The 10,446-nt window shown below is 42.7% G+C and overlaps 1 protein-coding gene across 1 annotated transcript; it reads left to right on the plus strand.

The window, feature by feature from the left end:
- Positions 1-288: 288 nt before the first annotated feature.
- Positions 289-1,663, plus strand: LOC115191528 (cysteine protease ATG4C-like). Its single transcript, XM_029749334.1, has 3 exons — positions 289-361; positions 923-1,042; positions 1,487-1,663. The coding sequence occupies exons 1-3, from the start codon at positions 302-304 to the stop codon at positions 1,652-1,654; spliced, it is 348 nt and encodes a 115-aa protein (XP_029605194.1). The 5' UTR covers positions 289-301; the 3' UTR covers positions 1,655-1,663.
- The last annotated feature ends 8,783 nt before the right edge of the window (positions 1,664-10,446 follow it).

The raw sequence follows: 10,446 nt of genomic DNA on the forward strand, positions 1-10,446 counted from the left end.
AGTAATTGCCCTACACAAAAATTCAATGACAGCCTCCTTTCCGTGGCCGGGGGTAAAAAATGTGCTTGCACAACGACATTTGATTATGCAGAGTTTAATCCACCCTGGTCGATATTAAAAAACAAGAGGCATATTTGACTGTAAGAAGGCTAACAGTAGCCTAGCGGAATGACTTTGAGCTACTCTGCATAGAAAGTGGAGGGAAGTAATGTGTCGTTGGCGTGGTAGTGTTTGTAATAATCAGATGTTTTTTGAATAACTTGTCTTTTGTTTTGTCCTTGTAGATGACAGCTTGATTTACATGGACCCTCATTACTGTCAGTCTTTTGTGGATGTCAGCACGAGCCGTTTCCCTCTGCAGGTAATGGGAAATTACACTGAGCTGACTGGGGCTCAGTAATGTGAATTTAATAGTTTCTGTTAGTACTTAAGGATATGAATCCTAAAGCAGCCTATGCGCAATTACTGAGTCTCTGGCTGCTGATTTATTTGCTGTTCAGACATGTGAGGCTGCTGCTGTGGAGAAATATAGCATGTGGAATATAAGGAGCTCAGCTATGATCCTGAATATTTCAGCACTGGTACACATAAAACCTGCATTTATCATAGTGTATTAGACTACTGCATTGGAACTTCTACTGATGCTTGGTCAAAGGGTGCAGCACACAATGTGACAAGAGATCAGAAACAGCTAGACTTTTATTTTCACCAGTCTGTGAGTGTGACAAGATTAATTAGAACTGCACTGCGTTCATAAAACATAACATTTTATCTTCATAATATGTCCTTTTAGTTTTGCACTTATATCTTTGATACTTTACTGTACTAACAAGCAATTCAATCATTGATTTTTAATATTACCGGCAATAACACATTGCTGTCCATTTGACACAGGATTTTCTGTGTCATTTTGTGTTTCTAGTCGTATCATTGCCCGTCGCCAAAGAAGATGCCTTTCAGTAAGATGGATCCAAGTTGTACCATAGGCTTCTACTCTAGAAGTGCCCAGGACTATGAGAGAATCAGCCAAGAACTGTCCAAGGTGGGTGAACTAAAGGCTTTACTGTTTGGTCAGAATCCTATTAGTTTGTAATCAAATAAAATGCATATCCCATTGAAAGCATAGTTAGGGAGTGAGATGAGAGAATGGCTGTAAGTGTGACAGGACCTTTGTCATAGAGTCAAGACAGTAAATAGCGCAATTGGATTTTTGGCATAACGCCATGATTTTTGGCATGTCTGCACAGGGCCACACATGGTGAGTATAGGCGTTAACTGTTGACAAAATCTGCTCTGTGACCATATTGCTTCTGTACATAAAATTAACTTGACACCAGGTGGCACCATTTAGCTGTGAATCTGAGGCAGGTTTCCCGTTTCCTCTCCCTGCTCTCCAGCTCTCAGGTTGGCTTCTTTGGATACTTCATGAAACTTTCCTGACTTTCGTGTATCATTATTGTATGCTGTGTTTTTGTTTATGAATCAGGTGTTTCAGCCATCAGTGAAGGACAAATACCCAGCATTCACTTTCATGCAAGGTCACGGAAGAGATTACGACCTTTCGGCAGCATTAACCCCGGAGAAAAGGGAATGGCCCTTCATCCACAACCCACAGACAGCGGCTGCCACTGCTGGAGACTTTGTGCTGCTCTGAAGGCCGACGCCAAGGGCAAAGGTCATGATCAGAGACTTTTCAATGGCTGGCGAAGTGACTTTACCAGACAGACTGAAACAGGCTTATCCAAGGCCAGGACTCGTCAAACTGGACCTCTCAAGACCGCATCTCAGACACTCCCTATACCCTATGGATCTGCTAGCTATTCCACAATTTTTTCAGACACTTAAATGCATTTATTTATTTTCTCACACCAGCATTCATGGCTTAATTAGCTAAACTTAAAAACATTCAAATAGTTATCCTGTACTGTAGATAGTTGCTGTTAGTTTTGACTGCTCAAATGTAATCAAACATACCAGGAGTCTGTATTATGGATCTGAAATTGTACTGGGGGTTATGCGCTGTACTGAATCTTATACATTGTACATTATTGATACTGATGGAGAATCGGGTGCCTTGGCTTATTGGAAGAGTGACTCTCAGCCAAATATAACACACATTTACCTTTTAAGGAAATCAGTGCTGCACTACAGAAGACACCAACGGGGATTATATCTCTGTGGTTCTAGAACTGGGCCTTATAACCTGGTAAAGTGCTTGTATAGGAGAGTGCCATTCACATACTATAGTTTGTTTTTAGCGATACTGAGAAAGTACTGGAGGTTTGGATTGGTAAAATATGTTCTAGGTTGTTATCACATTTACCTTAGGAGGAAAAGTATTATGTTGCCAAATCATTTCAAGATGTTTAGCTTTTTCTTTGGTAGGCTATTTGAGCATTTCTAATTATTGTCCTTGAAAAGGTACTTTGGTTCATGACTTTTCTTTTTTCATTTCAAAACAAATTAAATTAGTCTAAATGGAAGGTTTGTCAATGTCACAGTCAGACACATCTATAGAAGTGACGGGTACAACGCCTTGCTTCTCCTTGCACTTTCATTATAATTGCACTAGTTACAAACTTCAAATACACTATACTCACATACTAACTGCATTGTAATAATTGAATCATCTTGTTTAAATGGTGACAGACATTTGTAGAGTACACCATTTTTTTTAATGTGGGTTGAAGATGAGGTTGAATAATATTGAAATGTTGTACGATAATGTTCGACTGTTTAAGGATCAGCCCCTCAACTGTAAATCTATAAAGACAGCTAAATTCTACCAGTGTTGCCAAATGTTTACAAAATGTGTCTCTTTATCACAATATTGATTCTCACACTGCTGTGCAGCAAAGTAGAATAAAGTCATAAAATCTTTTTTGAATTTCTCGTCTGATCCCTGCACCTCTTTAAACGTTTTAAAAGCATTAAAGAGTGAGATTTTTTTTTGGTTTTGTCTCATCTTGCAATGAAAAATACAAAACTTGACATGTGTTGAAATGTATTCAACCCTGTTTGTTACCCAGTCAAATGTACTAGATTAAAACTAATCGTACGTGCTAACCATCTCTACAGCCCATTAACCAGCCGGCGGGAAAATGTGACCCTGTGACACAGGCTGGGATTGTGTCCGCCTGTAGAGGAAAATAAAATATTGCTGTGTGCAACGACGCACTGTTGCCATGGGTAATATTTCTGTTGCCCCCCCCCCCCCACCCATCGTTTGAGCTATGCTCTACATATTGTCATGTACAATACAAACTCTTGTATTATGAGGAGCTTGGCATTGGGCTCGGGGGTCCCAGTTCAGGGATCTGTTCACATGTCCATTCAGTGAGAAACCAGAGAGCCCCAGCACATCGACACGGTACTGGTACCCGTCAAGTTATCGTTACTTATTACAGATTTATTCCTTGTGTTATTATTTCTCTCTTTTTTTCCTCTCTCTTTTTTCTCTCTGCATTGTTGTTTACGAAGCATGTGACAAATACATTTGACTGGATTTTTATTATTCAAAACATTTTCATTTAACTCGGCAAGTCAGTTAAGGACAAATTCTCATTTACAATGACGGCCTACCCCGGCCCAACCCGGACGACACTGGGCCAATTTTGCGCCGCTCTACGTTTTACAGCCTTATTTGAGCTGGTAGAGGACATAATGGCATCACTTACAGGAAGTGTCAGATCAGTACGTTCATACGTTCATACATAACAAGGCTGTTTTTAAGGCCAACCGGCCTTAAACTGTGCATCAAGCCATTAAATATGCGGCAATGTTTCTGCATTTTGGTGCGGTGGATAGTCTGTGGATGGGGGGGGGGGGGTTGCTGTGGAGAGGAACGTGATGGGAGGGGGAATGTTATGGGGGATCAGGATTTGGGGATTTTTGTCAGGCCCCAAGTGAACATGAAAGAGTGTGTTGTGCTAGGAGGCACAGGGATGGCGGCTGTGTGCTGTAAGGGTCTGCTATGTTCACCTTGTACTTACAGGGATGTATGAATATTTGATTAGTGAGTCATGGATGGGCTCAGGGGAAATGCATTGTACAAAGCCGCACACATAAACACACTCTAACCCCCCCCAACCACACTAACAAATATCACACACACACACACACTCTAACTATCCTAACCATGCCCTCCTGTTTAATTAACACAGACACAGCTGCCAATAGTGTCATTGACATTGTGGATTCTTGAAAATCTAATTTGCCCAGCCGAGCACATTACTCACATGAAAGGGAAGGGAATCCATGAGGCCTCCTTCTGTCCCAGAGTTTGGAGCTCACAGATGGACACTCAATAAAGATTTTATTTTGGTGTCATTCAGGGGAGGAAATGGCTTGTGTTGCTGGTCACACAGCCCTTGGGCGACGCATCTTCCAGTGCGCAGGAACGGGATTGGAATGAAGCAGGCTTTTGGCGGAATCGGCAGCACACAAATTATTGGGACTACAACTGTGATGGTGTCTCTGTAGGCTAGAGCTAGAGCTTTCATAGTGACACAATGTGTTTGGGTGAAGATGTGTTTAAAAAAAATCCAACCATGAAAAATCCAACCATGTTACATTGCTCTGTACTGTAGATGTTTGAGATTAGCCTTCTTAAACCCCCAGATCCTTACAGTGCAGCCTAGCATTTTATCTTACAGTGCAATTAAACATTGCATTTGTAATGTGGAGATGTTTAATTACGGTATTGTACTTTTTACTCCGTACATTTTCTTTGACACTCAAAAGTACTTGTTACATTTTGAATGCTTAGGAAAGTTGTCTAATTCACACACTTATCAAGAGAACATCCCTGGTCATGCCTACTGCCTCTGATCTGGCGGACTCACTTAACACAAATGCTTCGTTTGTAAATCATGTCTGCGTGTTGGAGCATGCCCCTGGCTATCCGTACATTTTGAAAACAAGAAAATTATGCCGTCTGGTATGCTCTATACAAGGAATATGAAATTATTTATACTTTTACTTTTAATACTTAAGTATATTTTAGCAATAACATTTCCTTTTGATACTTAAGTATATTTAAAACCAAATACTTTTAGAATTTGACTCAAGTAGTATTTTACTGGGTGACTTTCACTTTTAATTGAGTCATTTTATATTAAGGTATCTTTACTTTTACTGAAGTATGACAATAGGGTACTTTTTTCAACAATGCATATATGTATGACCTATGTACACACACTAAAATGTAGTGTAAGTGTGAAGTCCTGGCCTCTTCTAAGGTGTCAGACCTATCTCCTCCCAAACCGTCCCTGTCCCTACGCCAGGTGCAGCAGTGCTAGATTTACGCCCGGCCCTTCCTCGCCCCTCTGTCGCCCACCGCTGTGGAATGCTATGCAGTGCATCTTCAAACAAGTGCACCACTTTGAAATCTCATCACTTCGTGATAGGTCTAAATGGGTAAATATATGTGTTCTAGCAGTCGTCAGAACATAAATACTTCCTGATGCACGGGCGCTTACGTTTGAAATCTGTCCACACATCTGTCCCCTCCTCTCACCCCTGTCTTGTCTTGTCCTGCTCTACCCTGTCCTATCCTACCCTGTCCCATCCTGCCCTGTCCTGTTCTACCCATCCTGTCCTGTCCAGTCCTGTCCTTTCCTGACCTGCCCTGTCTTGTCCTCCTATCCTGTCCTGTCCTTGTCCTGGCCCTGCCCCATTCTGCCCTGTCCAGCCCTCTTCATCCTGTCCTATCCGCTTTCGTCCTGTCCTGTCCCGTCTTATCCTCGCCCCGTCCCATCGAGTCCTGTCCCATCCTGTCCTGTCGTGGACCTATTCTGCCCTGCCCTATTCTGTCCCATCCTGTCCTATCCTGTCCAGCCCTGTTCCATCCTGTCCTCTCCCATCCTGTCCCATCCTGTCCTGCCTCGTCCTGTCTTGTCTTGTCTTGTCCCATCCTATCCCCTTCCAGCCTGTCATGTTCCGTCTTATCCTCTCCCGTCCTGACCATTCTGTCCCATCCTGTCCTGTCCCTGTCCCTTCCTATCCTGCCTCAGTTCTTTGGGCTCCTGAGGAGTGCTGAGGCGTTGCATGCCTCACATGTCTCTGCATGTCTCCAGTGGCCCACTGCCAGACAGCTGTCATGATGCAGCAATACATCAACACCCACCAAGATAATTTAGTGTCCAGGAAAAACCTGAAGGAAACTTTGAATGAAGTAGTTTAGATGTGGTTAATTTCCTCTACAATGTGACTTTGTGTTGGAACTGGGAGGTGTCCATGTCCATCTGCACTGACCCTATCTTGCATTGACTCTATGCACACCCACAAGACTAAACCCACACACTCACACACACTACACTGACACTCCCACACAAACCCCCCACACATTCACATACACTACATATCATATGCACACACACACACACACACACACACACACACACACACACACACACACACACACACACACACACACACACACACACACACACGCACACACGCACACACACACACATAACACACACACGACAACTAAACACACACAAACACACACGCACACACACACGCATACCAACACAACACAAACACACATACACAAGCATACTGACACAGAACAAAACACACACACGCACACACCCATCATATGCTTCTTCTACTCTGTTCTTTATTTTACTCTTATTATTATCTATCCTGATGGTTAGTCGCTTTACCCTGTCTTCATGTACATACAGTGCCTTCAGAAAGTATTCATACCCCTTGACTTATTCTACGTTTGTTGTGTTACAGCCTGAATTCAAAATTGCTTAAATAGATTTTTTCTCTCTCCCATCTACACCGAATACCCCATAATGACAAAGTGAAAACATGTTTTTAGAAATACAGTATCTTGGTAAGCAACTCAGTGTATATTTGGCCTTGTGTTTTAGGTTATCGTCCTGCTGAAAGGTGAATTTGTCTCCCAGTGTTTGTTGGAAAGCAGATTGAACCAGATTTTCCACAATGATTTTGCCTGTGCTTAGCTCTATTCAGTTTCATTTTATCCTAATAAACTCCCTAGTCCTTCCTGAAGACAAGCATACCCACAACATGATGCAGCCACAACCATGCTTGAAAATATGAATAGTGGTACTCAGTGATGTGTTGTATTGGATTTGCCCCAAATACAACACTTTGTATTCAGCACATAAAGTAAATATTTTTGGCACATTTTGTGCAATTTTACTTTAGTGCCTTATTGCAAAAATGACTCATGTTTTGGGATATTTTTATGCTGTATGGGCTTCCTTCTTTTCCCTCTGTCATTTAGGCTAGTATAGTGGAGTACCTACAATGTTGTTGATCCATCTTCAGTTTTCTGCTATCACAGCCATTAAACTCTGTAACTGTTTTAAAGTCACCATTGGTTTCCTTCCTCTCTGGCAACTGAGTTAGGAAGGACACCTGTATCTTTGTAGTGACTGGATGTATTGATACACCACCCCAAGTGTAATGAATAACTTGGGCTCAAAGGGATATTCAATTTCAGCTTTTTTATTTTTACCCATCTACCAACAGTTGCCCTTCTTTGAGAGGCATTGGAAAAACTCCCTGGCTATTGTGGTTGAATCTGTGTTTGAGGGACCTTACAGATAATTATATGTTTAGGGTGCGGAGATGAGGTAGTCATTAAAAAATCATGTTAAACACTATTATTGCAAACAGAGTGAGTCCATGTAACTTATTATGTGACTTGTTAAGCACATTTTTACCCCTGAACTTATTTAGGCTTGCCATAACAACGGGGTTGAAGACTCAAGGCATTTCAGCTTTTCATTTTTAATTAATTTGTAAAAAAAATCTAAAATCATAATTCCACTTTGACGATATGGGGAATTCTATGTAGGCCCGTGACACAAAATCTCAATTTAATACATTTTAAATTCAGGTTGTAACACAACAAAATGTGGAAAAAGTCAAGGTGTGTGAATACTTTCTGAAGGCACTGTATCTACCTCAAATACCTCATACCCCTGCACATAATTCTGGCACTGGTACTCCCTGTATACAGCATGTGACAAATACATTTGATTTGATTTGCTCCACTTTCTGTTAAATGTTGCCATGGCAGGTGCCCAAAGAAAAGCCTCCTAGCCGGTGTTGGCTAACCTTGCCTGGCTGTGACAACATGGAGGGCACTGCAGTTAACATTTAGACAACAGATGTGTGTGCTGGTTTTGATTTCTATTCCCGGTGACAGGGAATCTCAGGCAAATGGTCTCCGGGGTGATGTGGAGGAACACCGAAATTCCTCATTCCCCTCTCCTCTCAGGCATGGCCGGCCCTCTGTCAGCTTTTACTAACCAGATGCATCCGCAGCCTGAGAAGGAAGGATCCAGCGCCGCAACGGGGATGAAGGCACAGGATATTGCCTGCTGTGTAGCTGTCGACTCAGTTCTCCTCCTACTCCTGTGTCGAGAGGGGTGGCAAGTGTGTGTGTGTGTGTGTGTGTGTGTGTGTGTTTGTGTGTGTGTGTGTGTGTGTGTGTGTGTGTGTGTGTGTGTGTGTGTGTGTGTGTGTGTGTGTGTGCGTGTGTGACAACATACTTTGTGCACCCGTGCATTGTGTTTGAAAGAGAGTATATTGCACACTAACACAGTTCCCTCTACCACTAGCCTTACCTCCCCCTGTCATTGCTGTGCATGAGTCTCTGCCACACTGAGGTTTCATAGCCCTGCTCACTCCACACCTAAGTCCGTTAGTATTCTACCCCGTCTCCTTATAGCCAGCGCACTGTATGAGTGTGTGCCTGCTCGTTTGTTTGAGAGTATATTTGTGTAAATCTATTCTGTTGAGTATGTCTATGGCATGTGTATGTTTGAGAATGTGTGTCTGTGTGCACATTTGTATGTGCGTGTATGTGCATACGAGAGTGCGTGATTGCATGCTTAAGTACTTGCTGTAGGTGGTTGCCTATGCGCTTGCGGATCTGCAACACACACACACACACCACTATCCTCCTGCGGCTGCAGGGCCCTAGCTAGCTTCTCCATGATCCTGGAGCTGCAGAGAGACGCCATAAAGCCAGAGTAATTAAAGGGGATCCGGATGTAATTGCCTCAGTGAATCAACTTAATCAGCACCTGCACCTGTTAAAGACTCAACATGATGGTGCAATCTAACCTTTTTAATCCCCTAGAAATTAGAATGATCAAAAATGACATGCCTAGTAATCATTTGGTTTTCAAACACTTTCACCAATGAGTGGACCATTGTCCAAGGCAAATATTAAAAGATGAGGTTGGAGGAGTCGAGTGAGTTAGACTGGAGGTCAGGGGAGAAAATGTCAGGACAGTGAAACGTCTCCGGTGGCTATTGGTGTGCATCCGCCCGTGGAGTTAGGGCCAAAGAGCTAGTTATTTACACAGCGTAGTGATACGATCCCTGCAGCCTGGCTGACACATAAAACCGCTCTGATGTAGAGGTGAGAGAACTGTCACAACAACTGTATGTGTGTGTGTGTGTGTGTGTGTGTGTGTGTGTGTGTGTGTGTGTGTGTGTGTGTGTGTGTGTGTGTGTGTGTGTGTGTGTGTGTGTGTGTGTGTGTGTGCGTGCGTGCGTATGGGTGTGTGTGTGTGCGTGCGTGCGTGCGTGTGTATGCGCGTGCGTGCGTGCATATGATCTCTAAAAGCCATAACAACTGCAAAACACAGATACCACAGAGGATAAAATCATGAATGTATTAATGTGCCCATTATTATAATACTAGGTCTCCACACGCCGTTGAAATATAGGTCTTCTCAACACATATACCTAATATACTAAAAAAAGAACATTTAAAATGATTCAGTGGAACGTGTGAACGCATTACTTTTCAGTACAAAAAATATATATTTTTAAGCAGGTCTCAGGCCCTACTTTTTCTCTAGCTGAAATGCATTAATGGATTCCCATCTAATCCATTACAGCAGGAGAGCGAGGGAGAGAGTCTTCATCCCTCCTCCACCCGGGGTTGTTCTTCTTTAAATGAAGTTTTAATATATCACGACAGAGGGTGTCCAAGGTCAATTACAAGACTCTGTCCATCCCACCGTCCAAACCCTACATGGTGCTTAGTTAACCATAATATATGTCAGTCATACACCACCGGTCCACTCGTAACATGTATACATGTCAGCTATGCAGACTACACACACGAAGGCTGAACCTATCCAACAACTCGGTGTACGTTTACTGTTGACTATTTGTCCACCTGATTGGCAGCTAAGGTCGTCACCGTCAGTGACAAGCGAATCAGAGAGCTCACTGTCGCCAACGTTCATTTGTCATGGCTTGAGGTGGAGAGATATCTCTTTATGCATCAAGAATACGCTAAAAGTCACTAGGTTTAGATATTAATTTCATCTGTCCATGGTGTTTGGCAGGCCAGATAGGCGTGCGGGGGGGAAAACCATGGTCCACCCTATTTTAAAGAGTAAGGAGGATTTAATGTAAGGGTGCTTATGAACA

The sequence above is a fragment of the Salmo trutta genome, chromosome 4 (genome assembly GCF_901001165.1).
Source record: "Salmo trutta chromosome 4, fSalTru1.1, whole genome shotgun sequence".
In the NCBI taxonomy this organism is placed as follows: Eukaryota; Metazoa; Chordata; class Actinopteri; order Salmoniformes; family Salmonidae; genus Salmo; species Salmo trutta.